The 15,986-nt window shown below is 37.6% G+C and overlaps 1 protein-coding gene and 1 pseudogene across 1 annotated transcript; one reads left to right on the plus strand and one right to left on the minus strand.

Moving 5' to 3' along the window:
* Positions 1–6,520: 6,520 nt before the first annotated feature.
* On the minus strand, positions 6,521–9,014 carry LOC121788582 (11S globulin seed storage protein Jug r 4-like). Its single transcript, XM_042187231.1, has 4 exons — positions 8,652–9,014; positions 8,024–8,286; positions 7,490–7,927; positions 6,521–7,028 (listed from the first exon to the last, which is right to left on the minus strand). Exons 1-4 carry the CDS (start codon positions 8,926–8,928, stop codon positions 6,645–6,647), a joined length of 1,362 nt encoding a protein of 453 aa, XP_042043165.1. The 5' UTR covers positions 8,929–9,014; the 3' UTR covers positions 6,521–6,644.
* An 859-nt stretch (positions 9,015–9,873) lies between these two features.
* LOC121788580 lies at positions 9,874–12,028 on the plus strand (annotated as a pseudogene).
* The last annotated feature ends 3,958 nt before the right edge of the window (positions 12,029–15,986 follow it).

Consider the following 15,986-nt stretch of genomic DNA (forward strand, 5'->3'; position numbering starts at 1 on the left):
GTTTTTAGTAATTGAAGTATTTTAATTGAAAAATGGAATGGTGGGACCTTGAGCATGCTCTTGCGGAAGAGCATGGATGTGGGTGTTGTGCTCTTGCCAAAGTGCATGGAGTAAAAAATGAATAAAAGTGGGTCCGAGCCACTTCCATGCTCTTTGGCAAGAGCATGGATGAGGATGCTCTAAATATGTGCTCGGGTACAAAAAAAGTACTCAGTGAAATGTTGTATAGAATGATAGTTTGAGATGTTAAAATGAGAGATTGGGTGCATAAAAATGATACTCCCTTCATCCTCAAAAAATAGACTAGTTTTTCCATTTTAGTCAGTCTACAAAAAATAGACTAAGTTAAAAAAGGAAAGTTTTCAACCAATACTAATCCTACACATCATTCTAAATGTGGACTCCACAATCCACTAACACTCATTTTACTACCTTTTCCCTCCTTCTCTCTTACTGTTCCTCCCTCTCTCTTACTGTTCTTATCTCTCTCTTACTTTACCAATTATACATTAAAACCAGTGTCATTCACAATCTTTTCTATTTTTCATGGACAGAGGGAGTACTATATAACATTTATAAAATGATATGGTCTTGCTGATGTTTGTACTTCTTGTTTTATTGAATAAATGATGATACTTTTATTGCATAAAATGATAATTTGAGAAGGTAAAATGATAATGTTTGGATGCATAAAAATGATATGCTCCATATAACGTTTATGAAATTTCATTTCTCCAAGAAGGTAGTAACATCAAACATCAACAACACTATATTATTATATAAATGTTACTATATAATACTCCATCCGTCCGCTATTAGGGGTCTCATTTCTTGGTGGCACAGATTTTAAAAAATGATAAAAAAAAAGTGAGTGGAAAAGAGTTAGTGGAATATGAGTCCCACTTATATATATTAATTTTAAATGAATGTGAGTGGAATGAGTTAGTGGAATGTGAGACCCTATTACCATTTATGGTAAAGGTGAACCGGGACTTCTATCGCGGACGGACTAAAATGGAAAAACGAGACTCCTATTCGCGGACGGAGGGAGTATCATTTTATACACAAAAAGTATCATTTTATGCACCAAAAGTATAATTTTTCAAGAAGACAGAAACAATAAACATCAACATCACCATATCATTTTATAATCGTAATAATATCATTTTTTCAGCCATTGATATAATATAATGCAATTAGGATTTCCTTGCAACGTCCTAAAATTATCTTTAATTTGATATATTTTTTGTAAAAAAATTTAATTAACAAAGTTATTAGAAATTAAACTTTTTTATAATTTTAGGAGAGAGAAATTGATCTTCACATACTATGCAGAGGAATAACCGTGAGGTGAGGTGTTATATTCAAAGGTTAAAATTGCCCTTCTCATTTAAAAATTAAAGAAAAAGGAGGGATCAATTTCAGCCACATGTTTGAGAAGATATGTGGTCTAGACTTGGTTATTGAGTTATTATTTAAATTATGGTTATCATGTGATAACCTAATAACTTATCATTTTATGAATGGAATATAGCATTTTTTTTTCTAAAAATGACGTTTATACTCAATAAAATGATAGTATTATGTTTGTATAAAATAATAATGTTTTATAAAATGATATTTTGTATGTATAAAAATGATATCATCTAAATGATATTCTGCTTGTATAAATTTATTTTTTAGTAAAAATGATATATTTCATCCATAAAATGATACTCCCTCCGTCCGCGAATAGGAGTCCTGTTTTTCATTTTAATCCGTCAGCAGATAGGAGTTTCGGTTCATTTTTTACCATAAATAAAAATAGGGTCTCACCTCCAACTAACTCACTATACTCACATTTCATTTAAAACTAATATATACAAGTGGAACCCATATTCCACTAACTTTTTTTCATCCAATTTTCTTAATATTTCTTAAAACTCGTGACGCCAAGGAATGAGACTCCTAATGACAGACGAAGAGAGTAGGTTATTAGGTTATCGCCTTAAATATGTGTTATCATTCTAATTTCTAACGCATCCCATTAACCGTAATTATATAAATAATATGGTCTCAAATTTTATAATATAAGAAATATCATTGTGTACTTAATTTAATTAAAATTAGATTTTTAATAATTTGTTAAAGTTAATTAGGCCCATGGCACAACTTAGGACACTCTACATAGAATAAAAGAAATGGCAATCATCCAATAATTACATTTTTTTCCACAAATTAAACCAGTAAAGTCTATGGTTTTGCTTATTTTTTTATGCTTTGTTACTCATTCTTATTTGTTGATTTTCTTATTTTCAATTTTTTTTTCGTTACTGCGAACAATTTGAAGAAGAAAATATAGAAATGTTCATGAGCTTATTAGATAAAATTTGTCAATTGAAGCAGGATGAGGAAATCGGATGATTGTGTGAACAATTGAAAGCTGCCAGTAAGGAAAAAGGCAAAAAGATGAGAAAATAGGATGATTGGATAAATAATTGAAAGTTGTTCTTAAGGAAATCGGATTGTTAGATTAACACTTGGTTGATAATAACTAGAGGATTATCTATTTTCCTCTACTTTCTTCCATTTTTATCAGAGTACTTCTTAATTGTAGTTGCCCAAAATATTACTCTATTTATAATAGTGTTGCACTTAGTTTATGCATTGGAAATTGTGAATTGATTGTGTTTTCTGGAAGTTTTTATGTATGCATTGATTTTGTGTTTTCTGGAAGTTATGTATTGATTTTATATTTTTTTGGAAGTTTTTATGTATGCATTGATTTTGTGTTTCCTAGAAATTATGTGTTGATTTTATTAAAATTTTTAATATATATTGTTGTGTTATGTTACGATATGGAGTTATGTTACGATATGGAGTAAATACTAAGTATGATAGTGATATAGGAAAACCACTACTTAAATGCATAACTAGATAACACGAATTTAGTTCACTATAAGAGTGATTTAGTTCACTACACGAAGGAGTGAACCAAAATGTCATTACAGTGAACTAAATCATTGATGGAGTAAATACTTCACTATAAAGTTATTTTGGTTCACTTGTTGTTTTTAAATTCATATTGTGAGCTAAAATGCCCATGTAATGAACTAGATCGCTTTGATCTGATGGTTGAAATTTATTCTATAGTTATGCACTTAAATTAGTTATACTTTGACCCTACTGAGTACTTCATAACTTTTAAGTATAAGTATAAAATTTTGAGTTTTATGTTCTTTTACATTTACGTACCAGAATTTGCATAATAAATTTAATGCGTGGGAAAATGAGAAGAAATTGGAAGAGAAACATTTTGAGGCCTATTTGTAGAAGACAAATTGAATCCCAACATATTATTGTCCTTATCAAGTATGGGTTTCAAGTCCTAAGAGCATCCATGACGGAGAGCACGCGCTCGTCCGTCCGTCCGTCCGGCCAGGGCGCGACACCGCTGTCCGCCGCTCCGCTCGCGCGCTGCTGCTTGCCGCTGGCTGCGCTGCTCGATGCATCCAGCACGTCCGTGCAGCGAGCAGCGTACGGCAGCGTGTGATTGACCAACGGTATATCCGTTGGAAAATCATTTTTTTAATTTTTTTAAAAATAAAAAATAATACCAAAAAATAAAAAATAATATTTTCCCAATCCCAAAAAATGGCCGGTTTTTGCCCGTTTTTCAGTATTTTTTTGATTACCCCCCCCAAAAAATCATCTATAAATACACATATTCATCATCCATTTTTCACATCAAATCATCTCTCATTTATCTCTCATTCATATTTTTCATACAACTTATCTACACATTCATCTCTCACTCAAAACCTCAAATGGATTTCACCCATCTCATTGCGAAAGCGAAGCGGGAAGAACAAGGATACTACGAACAATATCGTGCCAATTATGAAGCATATGTTGCAGCGAATACCCCCGCCCCTCCTCCTCAACCAACTAGATCAACTCGCCGCTACATCCATCGTGACTGGGAGGGAGCCCACGAAAGGCTCGTTGCCGACTATTTTTTCGACCCGCCGCGGTTTCTCGAAGATTACTTTAGGCGCCGTTTTCGCATGTCAAAGCGCTTGTTTATGCGTATTGTCAACACATTGTCCGCCCGTGTTGAATTCTTCCAAACAGGTCCAGATGCAGCCGGTCGGCAAAGTCTCTCGGCGATGCAGAAATGTACGTGTGTCATCCGACAACTCGCTACTGGGCAAACGGCCGACCTCTTCGACGAGTACTTGCATGTTGGTGAGTCCACTTGAATCCTTTGTCCTAAAAATTTTTGCGAGGGCGTTCGTACATGTTTCGGTGTTGAATTCCTTCGGGCACCCACCACCGATGATTGCCAACGGTTGCTTCGTCTTCACGAATCAGTCCATGGCTTTCCCAATATGCTTGGCAGCATTGACTGCATGCATTAGAGGTGGAAGAATTGCCCGACTGCTTAGAGGGGGCAACACTTAAGCGGCCACAAAGGCGGCGGCCCAACACTTATCCTTGAAGCGGTCGCCGACTACCGACTATGGATTTAGCATGCATATTTTGGTGTTGCAGGATCCAACAACGACTTGAACGTGCTCTATTCTTCACCCCTCTTCAATGATGTGTTGAATGGTGTAGCACCGGCGATCGACTTCACCGTCAACGGAAATGTATACCACATGGGTTACTATCTCGCCGATGGTATCTACCCAAGGTGGTCGACTTTCGTGAAGACGCTCAACAACCCGCAAGACCCGAGACGGGTTCTTTTTGCGCAGCGTCAAGAGTCCGCGCGGAAAGACGTCGAAAGAGCCTTTGGGGGCCTTCAAGCCTGATTCAACATTGTGAAGGCCCCGTCTCGGCTGTGGTACGTGAAAAATATCGCCGACATCATGTACACGTGTATTGTCTTACACAACATGATTATAGCCGACGAAGGACCGAGGGCGCCTAGCTTTTACGATGAGGATGAAGCCGGAAGCTCAAGCACGAGGTCTCCCCCACGCCGAGGTGTGCATACGACGGTGGGTGAGAGGATCGAAACAAGGCACACAATGTGCGATACCCGAACCCACGGTGAGCTACAAGAAGACCTAATCAAACACATGTGGGCGAAATTCGGCCACGAGTAGTGGGTTTTTTAATTTTATGAATTTAATTATGTAATTTTTAATTTTTAGGAGTTTAATTATGTAAATTTTAATTTTTAGGATTTTATTATGTAATTTTTATTTTTTAAGATTTTAATTATGTAATTTTTAATGTATTTTGTAATATTATTCCGGGTATGTTTAATGTATTTTAATTTTGTGGAAATATTTTATTTAAATTGAATAATGGAATTGTGGGACCCTTATGCTCGTCCTTGCGGAAGAGCACGGCTGTGGGTGTTGTGCTCTTGCCTAAGAGCAGATAGAAAAAGTGGGGCTGAGTCCACAACCGTGCTCGTTGGCAAGAGCACGGTTGTGGATGCTCTAAGCATTGAATCTGCTGTTTGGGTTTGGCCAAGGGTTTACTGTTTAGGAGTTAGGATTCATTATTTATATTAGTTATTATAATATTAAATGCACATATAATATTTTATGAATAAAATATAAATAATTTAATTTAAATAATTCAAAATTATAGATATTTACGTTGAATTATTTTCAAACTTAGTACATTTATATATTTTTGTTATATATATGCACATTTATCTATACCATCATGACATCCTAAAATTAATTTTATCTCAAAGTTGTTACACAAATTATACTAAACTCATAATTTTGTACTCACAACTTTGTTTTAATAAAGTTTCCTACTTTTATCAAATGTATCATTGTATATGTTTATTATTAAATACGATTTATAATTTTAGACCATGTAATAATATTTTATATTATTTCATATAAATATTTTATAATTTCATATTATAATAGCAAAACTAACTATTTTATTATTAAGTAATGTACTTCTATGATTTCATTCCACTTCTATGATTTTGTTATAAAATTGTCATTAAATTATAAATTGAACGTAAATTAGTAAGCAAAATTTGAATTCCACTAAATCTAATTAAATTCTTATTTGGATCACATGATCAAATTTCTTGGACCATAAAAGGCCCTGATTATAGAGTATAGATCTCTAAGTGCTGATAGCTAGAATGATAGTACCCTTCAAATTTAAAAAAACAACACAATTTATCCTAAACCATAACTAAGTCTATTGACCAAATCAATCCCCATTAATCATCATATCATAGGGATACGCCAAGATGGTCTCTTTTTCCAAAGCCATCTCAGTTAATACTTCCACATTATCTACACTACCAAAAAAATCTGTTAAAATTGAAAAAATTAAATTGTAATCAGTGGATTGTTAAAATTGAAAAAAATCAAATTATGCATTGATGATAGGTCTTTCATGTCTGCCTTTTGTGTGGTTTTAACAATTGTTTTTTTTTTCTAAAAGGAAGGATAAGATGTAAAGTTCAAATGTATGGTAAAGGAATTGTAATTTGTAGGAAAGTAAACATAAAAATGAACTAGATACTGTGTAGTGGGAGAAAGTTTGATAATTTGGAAAACGTAATCTCTTATTAGTATCAAACATTGGCCATAGGCACAAGCCGATATACATTATTCCTCACACTTAATTTATAGTAGTATTTATTTATGTTTGGGTCACATTTGATTTGATCAAGCAGAGCGACGTGCGTCATTAGCGTTGAAAATAAGAGTCTCTTGGCGCGAAAACTTGATCCTCTGTGCCTCCTCCCTCGATAATTGGTAGGCGTTGGCAACGACATCCACGGGCAGCCCCCTGATTGCCGAGGTGCGGCCGCTCAAGGTGTTGATGGCCGCATTTTCGTTGGTGTTGAATGCAACCCACTCGAATCCCTGCTCTTCGGCCTGCTTCACCACCGCGAAGTTTTGGGGTACCACGACCACCTGCCCCTCTCTCACTTGGCCGTCGAACACTGCCTGGCCGCGGTGGTTCACTATCTGCAGCCTTGAGGCGCCACGCGTCGCGTAGATGAGGCTGTGGGCGTTGGTGTACCAGTGTGGTGCGAATATGGCGTTCTACAATAAAATGATAATCATAATGTTAGTATTATTTTCGTACAATTCAAGATGTTCACTTTCTATATTTAAAAATAAATCACGCTTTTCTGATTAAAATATTCAGTTATTTTTTTCACTCTATTTACTCCACATGACAACTCCTCCTTAAATTTCGTGTCACTCAAGAATAAATCACTCTCTTCTGATTAAAATATTCAGCTACTTTTTTCACTTTATTTACCCTATCTAACAACTCCTCCTTAAATCCCGTGTCACTCAAGAATGTGGATATTTTGAATGAGATGGAGAGAGTAGTAGATATTCAACTACTTTTTTCACTCTATTTACTCCACCTAACAACTCCTTGTCGTGTGGACATTTTGAATGAGATGGAGATGGAGAGGGTAGTAAGCATTAAGTAGTAAGTTTGTAGTGTTTAAATTAGAATTAATTGGGATAATTAATCATAATATTGTTACCCTATGGAGGACTCCTCTGGAGGCGCTGAGTTGGAGGAAGCTGAGGATGGGAAGGTTGAAGCTGTTGAGGGTGGAGAATCTCCCGGCGCGTGGGTTGTAGAAGTCGGCGCGTGAGGCTCTGTCGAGATTCTCCTTGACTCTGGCGCTGCAGAAGGTCTCCTCGAGGCCGTTGTGGCGCTCCTGGCGGCTGCGGTGGGGCTGGATCAGCTGGATGCTCTTCTCCGCCCTTATAATGTGGCCTCTTTCGTCGTTTTGGCCCCTCAGCTTTCTGGCGGTTTCCACGTCAACGTTGAATGCCTCTGCCAACAACTCGTCGTCCAAACCGCTGAAGACGTTGCCCAATTCGGATTGGGCTTCTTGGCCGCGCTTGCTTCCGCGCAGTCTCCTGTATTGCTCCTCCTCTTGCTCGTTGCCTGGGTTTCCGGCCAGGAAGAAGGACTGGAAATTTTGGATAATTAGTTGGATGAATTTGAAATAAAGCATATATTTATATGAGTGTGTATCACTATTAGTGTATTAGTATTAGCCACATACCCTTGGGTTTTGGTCGAGTTGGTTGGCAAAGTTGGAGTTGTGGTGGAAAACAACGACGACAAGCTCTTGATCGCCGTCGTTGTACACCCAGTGAGCATCACCGGCCCTGATGGCGATGACGTCTCCCTTCTGGAATTCCTCAACCTTCTGATGCCTGTCCTCTCTGAATCTCTGGCTTCTTTCCTCCCTTGAAAATTGTTGTTGTTGGCCTGATTCGAATGTTTCCACGCAGCCAGAGGTCACAACTCCGTAAGTTCCTCTGCCTGCATTGCATACATAAAAAAAGAATTGCGTGAGTTGGCCAGTAGTAAATTGGCAAAGGCCTTTAAATTAATACTCCATCCGTCCCCGATTAATTGTCACTCTTTGACTAGACACGAGTTTTAAGAAATGTAAAGAAAAGATGGAACGCGGAATCCACTTTTTTATATTGATTTTATAATAAAATGTGAGTGAGGTGAGTTAAGGGTTTTTAACATTTATTGTAAAAATGAATTGTGACAATTATTGAGGGACGGACCGAAATGGAAAAGGGTGACAATTAATTAGGGGACGGAGGGAGGGAGGGAGTATTCATGTGCCTATGAAAAAAAATAATAAAATTGACGAGGATTTATTATTAACTAACCTTGGACGACGTAGACGAGGACGGGGGCGTTGTGGTAGACGGGCAGAAGGAGGCCTCTCTGCTGAATGATGTGGCGGCGGATGGAGACGCCGGCGCATCGGAACTCGTTGTTGTGGTTATCCCAGAAATCGGTCTGTCCGCCCTCCGACTGCACGCGGTAGGACGGCTCCCGAGCGTCGATGTTGCTGAGCTGGCATTCACCCTGCTGCTCTGTAAAGGCGTAGCCCAATCCTAGGAGCAGAAGAAAGCTTAGAAGAGAGAGCGAGAGCTTGCCCATGCTGGATATATATGGAATGCGATGCGATGCGATGCGATGCGGTGTGTGTGTGGTGATGAGAAGTGGCGAAGCGGAAGCGTCGGTATATATAGGCGATCGAGACACTGCAAATTGCATGGCTGCATATCTCCTTTGGCTTCCACCTATGGTTTTGTGAGGGATACATGGCTTTCTTTCTCTGATACTACATGTCACATGATGACATTCTTCGCCTCTCAAAAAATCTTATTTTTTCCATCATGTATGTGTATCTGGACGCAAACAAAGTCACATACGTCTACGCTCTTCTATTTGTATGATACTAATACTAATATTCATCTCATATTTCTATTATTTTATTAGTTTATCGTTTTATGTTTAGTTGTTTAAGCGAGTTTTATTTATTCGATACTTGATGTCAACGGAGTGTACAAATTATGTCAACATGGGCTGATGTCAACGGAGTGTACAAATTCTGTCAACGGGGGCTGATGTCAAAAGACAAATTCTTTACGAAATAAGAAATGCTCACAACATAAGTAATAAAAAGTAGAAAACAAAACTGTAACAAAAGACATTGCAAAAACCCCAAATTCATAAGTACACTATGAAAATTTTGCTATGAATAATTTTAATGTTAGGATAATAATCTTTTGAGAAAAAAAAATTCCCAAATTCATTGCAAAATAAGAAAAGATGAAAATGGATTTAATACTTGTAGAATGCGTTACGTTGGAGTATTTAATTTTGGAGAAATTTAACGTTATGGGGTATTATAAAATTCTAGGTAAATAAAATAATCAATGTAATTACAAATTGGGTCATAGGCCCAATTCCTCAGTTTTACAATATAACGGGATTTCTCAATTAAATTTATCGGCCCAATTATCCATGAAAACCAATCCATAACTTAGGGTTTTCTCGCGCTGTTTTACAATATAAGTGGAGGCGCCCATTTCACTGTGAAATTGGCAGCAAATACGAGGTAGGAGAAGATCCCCGTCGTCCGCCGCTGTAAGTCTCAACCTTAACATGTCTTAACATTTCGCCAGCGCATATTTGATCCCCTGGATTTATAAGCTTAGAGCACCAATAGTTATTTTTTACTATTTTTTTTGCTTTGTAGTTGAGAAACTGCCCAATTAATCTAGGTTTAACGGAGCTAGGAATGGTTTCCTTATTTTAATTGCTGGTAATATGCTCGAATGTTTTGTTTGATGCCGTAGTGTTTAATTTAGGTATTTTGGTGCTGTGTAATTTGAATATGTTTAAATGTGTAATCTTTCTATCTTTGGGGGTAAATGATTGGCTCGCCTTTTGAATTATTTTATGATTCAGTTTAGTTGGGGGATTTCTCTAGTATGTGTGTCTTCTAGTATGACGTATGTTTCGTGGTAGAGTTTTTGTTTGAAATATTTCAACTAATTTCATTCGATAGGATTGGGCTTGGCTTCAAATTGAAATTTGTCAGTGTATTAGTTGTTGGACAATAATTTACTAAATGCATAATTTAGCCATGTTGATGCTTGCATTTTTAGTTATTTCATGCAATCAACGTGCAAGAACAATGAAAAGATCATCTTTGCTAGTCTCATTTTCCATTTTACGACCAAACATATTCTAGTGTTCCACCGTGCTCACAATTTTTCCCTTATGGTTCCATTTGTTGCAATGATCATGCTCGTTGGTTTGCTGAATTAGTCGAGTTGATCTTGTGTTGTCTTGTCTTGAGGTATGCCAATTGATTGGTCGAATTAGGGGAGTTGATCTTGTGCTCTATCCTTTTCCTTAGGTAAACCATGAAGCACAACAATGTTATTCCCAACGGACACTTCAAGAAGCATTGGCAAAACTATGTAAAGACTTGGTTTAATCAGCCTGCACGGAAGGCCAGGAGAAGAAATGGTACTAACATTTTCAATTTCTAACTAATTTGTGGCCATTCAATTTTGCTTGTTTATATGGGTGTCTTGTTCTTGTCTGATACTTCTCTTTCTATATTTAAGCAAGGCAGCAGAAGGCAATCAAGATCTTTCCTAGGCCCACAGCTGGTCCACTTCGTCCAGTTGTACGTGGCCAGACCTTAAATACAACATGAAGGTCAGAGCTGGTAGGGGATTTTCACTAGAGGAGCTTAAGGTGAGCTATCTTACCACCAAAATGCACTGTTTCATTCTAGATTGTTTTTTTTAATTTGCCTATCTGCACATATTCAGTATGTCACGAATTTCTGAAGCTTGTATGTACTTGATGTTCTCTCCAGTCTGGTCTGTGTGTTCCATGTTTTGTTTTTTCAGTAGTCATATATGTCTTGGATTTCCTCTGCATAATTTGCTGTGATTTGCTTGCTTGAGTTGAAATTTTTTATAACACAAGAAGTTGTTGTGGTTTACATCTTATTGCTTTGTTGGAGTATCACAAATCGATGACACAAACTTGCAATATAACCAGGCTGCAGGCATTGCAAAGAAACTTGCACCAACTATCGGTATTGCTGTCGATCACAGGCGTCGCAACAGTTCCTTGGAGGGTTTCCAGAAAAATGTTCAGAGGCTAAAGACATTCAAGGCCAAGCTTGTTGTTTCCCAAGGCGTGCTCGCAAGGTTAAGGTAATGATGCTCGCTCTAATTTCTCATCTTTGATTGTTAGCACAGAAGTTAACTTGTGATGATTAACTTTTCTTTTTCACCATAGGCTGGTGATTCTTCACCTGAGGAATTGGCAACAGCCACCCAAGTCCGGGGTCTTTCTTGCCGATTGTAAGTGAGAAACCAACCATTGAGCTTGTGAAGGTCACTGAAGACATGAAGTCATTCAAAGCATAGACAAGCTGCGTCTGGAGAGAACAAACGCACGCCACGTTGGTGTTAGAGCCAAGAGGGCAGCAGAGGCTGAGAAGGAAGAGAAGAAGTAGGGAAAGTTTGTGTGAGTTTTTGATTCTGCAAACTGTTTAATCTGTTTTGCGTTGGGGCTGGACCAGCAGGTCTTGATTTGTTTGAAAATTTTCCTAGTATTATCGTTTGTATGAATTTTCAGAGACTGGGAATATTTCATCGTTTCACATGGATGATCTCTATGTCATTATTTTTTTTTTGGTATGAATTGCTGATATATTATTGGATACTGATTTATAGGATTGAGAAATTAAACATTATACGTGACTAGCTCAAAATCTTCAATTCAATTAAAGAATGTGGTTGATTAGTCTATTTTACGTCTTAATAATAATAAATACTTTGTCTCCTATTGACTATTGAGGACTTGTAGTAGCAGCTGACATATCTAATGTGACCAATGTAGGGTTTCAATTGTTGTTATAACTCGCTTCAATTAAATCTGCTGATTCATGAAATCGGATGAATGGAAGTATTTAAATTTCTGCAAAATCCAAAAAGAATAGTACATTTTTCTCTCTGAGAAAAAGAAAAAAAGGCTAAAGTATAAAGAGGTGACGTCTATTATAATATGATAATTTTGTGTTCTTCACATTAGTTATGAATTGATCTACTTTTTTTGTCCTAAAAGTGATCTCTTGATCTTGCTAAATTTAACGGTCAAAATTTTATCTTGACCTAACAATACTATGATGTTTTGCAATTATAAAATAAGACAAAATGGATCTCAGTACAATTTTAAGTGTCTAAATGATAGTGTTATTAATTATTTAAATGGATCTAAATCCATTTGACCTCAAACTTAGGTATCGTCACTTGCAGAACAAAATATGAAACAACATATAAGGACCTGAATCGATCACATCAAACATAATGTTCTAAAAAATGAACTTTTCAAATAGGGGCGTTTTCTATTACTAATATGTATTAATGCTTGTAGTGTGTACCATGTGAGTTATATAAAGAGAAATGGAGGGAGATGTCTACCAAATATTTGGGTTGAGTATAGTATTATTTTTTTTGTCCTAAACATATGCGACCGATTTATGATTTTAGTCCAAAACATTCACTTTTTGAAAATCGAATCCAAACATATACGAAAATGTTATCAAATAGGTTCATTTTTTGACGGTTTCCGTCATTTTGACAGTCAACCGTCCATTAGCCCAATTTTGACCTGATTAGACTTAATCTGAGATTATTAGATGGTTAATATTATGTTAATTATTTTGCTAATAAAATTCAATTTTCAATATTTTGAATTTGAAAAGCCAATCTTCCAAGACTCACCTAAATATCACTAAGTTTCCAAATGAACCGTCAGTCTCTCTCTTTTCTATCTTCTCTATCGTCACTCTCCTAAGAAGAAGAACCCTAGTTCCGATTCCGACCAAGAACAGCCCGATTTCGACCGATTTATTATTGTTGGTTACCATGAGTTGAAAGTTGTCGTACCCAAACGACGACGTTCCTTCGAGCGAAGGTCTCATCGACGTGAAAAAAAAACATATGCGAGGAAGGGCAGTCCACACATGGACATCCGCCTGACACCAAAGATGGTCCGTCGGCTGATTGCTCGAAGCAAACGTACAAGGCAAAGAACAAGGGCCGTCGGAGAGGCGTCGGGATTTGTGGGTTCTAACCCTAGCTCTCAAGCGGAAGTCCATTCTTCTCCGGTTCCAAAAGTTGAAGACGACGGTGAACTCCGTCACGACGAAGAGGAGCCAGGCGGACAATGAACCCTAGGTCTTCAGACGGTGACCGTCGAGCTTCCCAGCTTCCCCGAAAGAGCTACCCGATTTTTGAGAGGATGAAGAAGTCCCGATATGACAATGTCTTTTTGGGTTGATTTGACACTAACTGTGGTTTTTTTTTGGGTTTTGTTGGTGTTAAGGTTGATGCAATACCTTATGACAATGTCTTTTTTGATCGTGTAAATGTTCAGGACCAATTCGAAGTAGAAAATGAATATGAAGGACAACTTTGTATTGTATTTTGTTGTCCATTTATTGGTTCAATTTGATGTCAGTTTATTGACATAGATCATTGCCTCATCGTCGACAAAGAAACAATCACATACGAAGAAGCAATCACGGCTGCACGTCGAACGCCCCATGTTCGAAGGTGTTTGGTTGTTGCAGAGACGGAGAAAATAAATTAGGGTTCTTGGGGGGAAGAAAGAGGGGAAGAAAACAATATATGTTTCAATACAATATTAGCAAATTACGAGAAAATAGAGAAAATTAGAGAAAAAAGGATAGTTAAATTATTGCTTATGAAAAATGAGGTCTATTTCATTAGATATAGAAACTATCATTTGAAAAATAACTAATTTTTATGAGTGGTTCAAAAAAAAAAGAGACTATGTTATTATGGACGAATATCATATTTTTTACTTTGGATATAGAATTCTAACTTTGATAGAGTATGTCGCTCATAAGGTTTATTTAGTCCTTAGCTATAGACTTATAAAATTTATTGAATATTGTTTTAAATCAAATTTGTGATCCTAAATAATATCTTAAATTTAAAATTTAGAGCTCAAATTTGAAATGTGTAGGTGCATTACCTGTTTTAAGATCTGTTATTTTCCGTTTCTCTTTACGACAACTTTTTATATTGAAAATTGAAAGTACATATTAATTGCAAACTTGTTAGTCATCATTATAGTACAATTTTACTCAATCACCACATGAATAGAGTACTAGACCAACCCACACTGTTAATATTGATGCCTTTGTGTTTGTTCATTATTGTGCAACTACATGAAAAAGGTAGTCTCTTGCACCTTAGGCTATCCGCAACACTGTCACTTATTCGTCTCTTAACCGTCCTTTAAATTACTATTCATTGACCCACTGTACTTTTTTACTCCATCTCTTAACTAAGAAACGAAATCTGTCGATGTTTGCTTTGCGAGTCCCTTAGTTAAGAGATGGAGTAAAAAAGTACAGTGAGGCTCATGAATAGTAATTTAAGGGACGGATAAGAGAAAGCGTTTCAGATTGCCTAACACACATGGAAATAGGAATCACACATTATATTCTTAATTAATGTGATAATTGAGTTCTGCCTAGCATTATTAATAGAAACTACTCAGAGCATCCACAGTCCGCCCGATGCATCGAGCGGGCTATCGTCCACCACTGGCAAATCCATCGTCCGCGGATGATACCGTGGACGATGCAACGCGTTTTCCTTTTTATTTTTTTTTAATTTCTTATCTATATATACCTCATTTCTTATTCCATTTTTCACACCAATCTCTCTTTCCATCTCTCAATTTTCTTTCATCACACAACAATCTTTTTCTCACTCTAAAATGAGACCAGACGACGACTGGAGTACCTCGGAGGGCATTACTCGGGCCTTGACTCGTGCCTTATTCGATTGCGTTCATGAGGTTGCAGTTGAATGCTTGGCCGAAATGGAGCGTGAGCGTGAAGCGGCGAAGCAGGTCCAAGACGAGCAGCTTCAAAGGCCAATTCGACGTCGAACTTTTGTCCGCCGCTAGCAAGACTTGGCTAACCAACTTCTGTTCGCAAACTATTTTATCGAGGAACCAAGGTGGGGCCCGACGGTTTCTCACCGCCGGTTTAGAATGCGGCGAGATCTTTTTCTCAGCATTGTCCAAACGTTGGAGGCACGTGATCCTTACTTCCAGTATCGGGAAAATGGCATCGGCAAACCTGAACTTACGCTATTGCAGAAGTGCACGGTTGCGCTCCGGCAGTTGGCCTACGGCACCACGACTGACATGTTCGACGAGTACCTTCACGTCGGGAAGACAACTGGCCGCGTGTGCCTGAAGAAATTTTATAGGAGAGTTGTGGAGGCTTACAACAACACATATTTGCGAAGGCTGACTACTGACGATTGTCAGGCCCTGATGAAGATGCACGAGACGGTGCACGGCTTTCCTGGTATGCTAGGGAGCATAGATTGTATGCACTGGGAGTGGAAGAATTGCCCGACGGCGTGGAGAGGCCAGTTTAATAGTGGATACAAGGGCAGCCACCCGACGATGATCCTCGAAGCCATCGCTGACCATCGGCTCTGTATTTGGCATGCTTACTTCGGTGTGGCGGGGTCGAACAACGACATCAACGTCCTGAACTCATCATATCTCTTCACCGAGCAATGCAATGACAACTGCCCGACCATCGAGTTCACTGCAAACGGATG

The sequence above is a fragment of the Salvia splendens genome, unplaced genomic scaffold (genome assembly GCF_004379255.2).
Source record: "Salvia splendens isolate huo1 unplaced genomic scaffold, SspV2 ctg1084, whole genome shotgun sequence".
NCBI classification, from domain to species: domain Eukaryota; kingdom Viridiplantae; phylum Streptophyta; class Magnoliopsida; order Lamiales; family Lamiaceae; genus Salvia; species Salvia splendens.

Excerpts from the sequence above, each read along its gene's own strand:
- LOC121788582 (XM_042187231.1), bottom strand. The coding sequence starts at position 8,928 with ATGGGCAAGCTCTCGCTCTCTCTTCTAAGCTTTCTTCTGCTCCTAGGA. Across the intron at positions 8,287-8,651 it reads CCTCGTCTACGTCGTCCAAG|GCAGAGGAACTTACGGAGTT; the intron begins GTTAGTTAATAA and ends TATGCAATGCAG. Across the intron at positions 7,928-8,023 it reads AACTCGACCAAAACCCAAGG|TCCTTCTTCCTGGCCGGAAA; the intron begins GTATGTGGCTAA and ends CAAAATTTCCAG.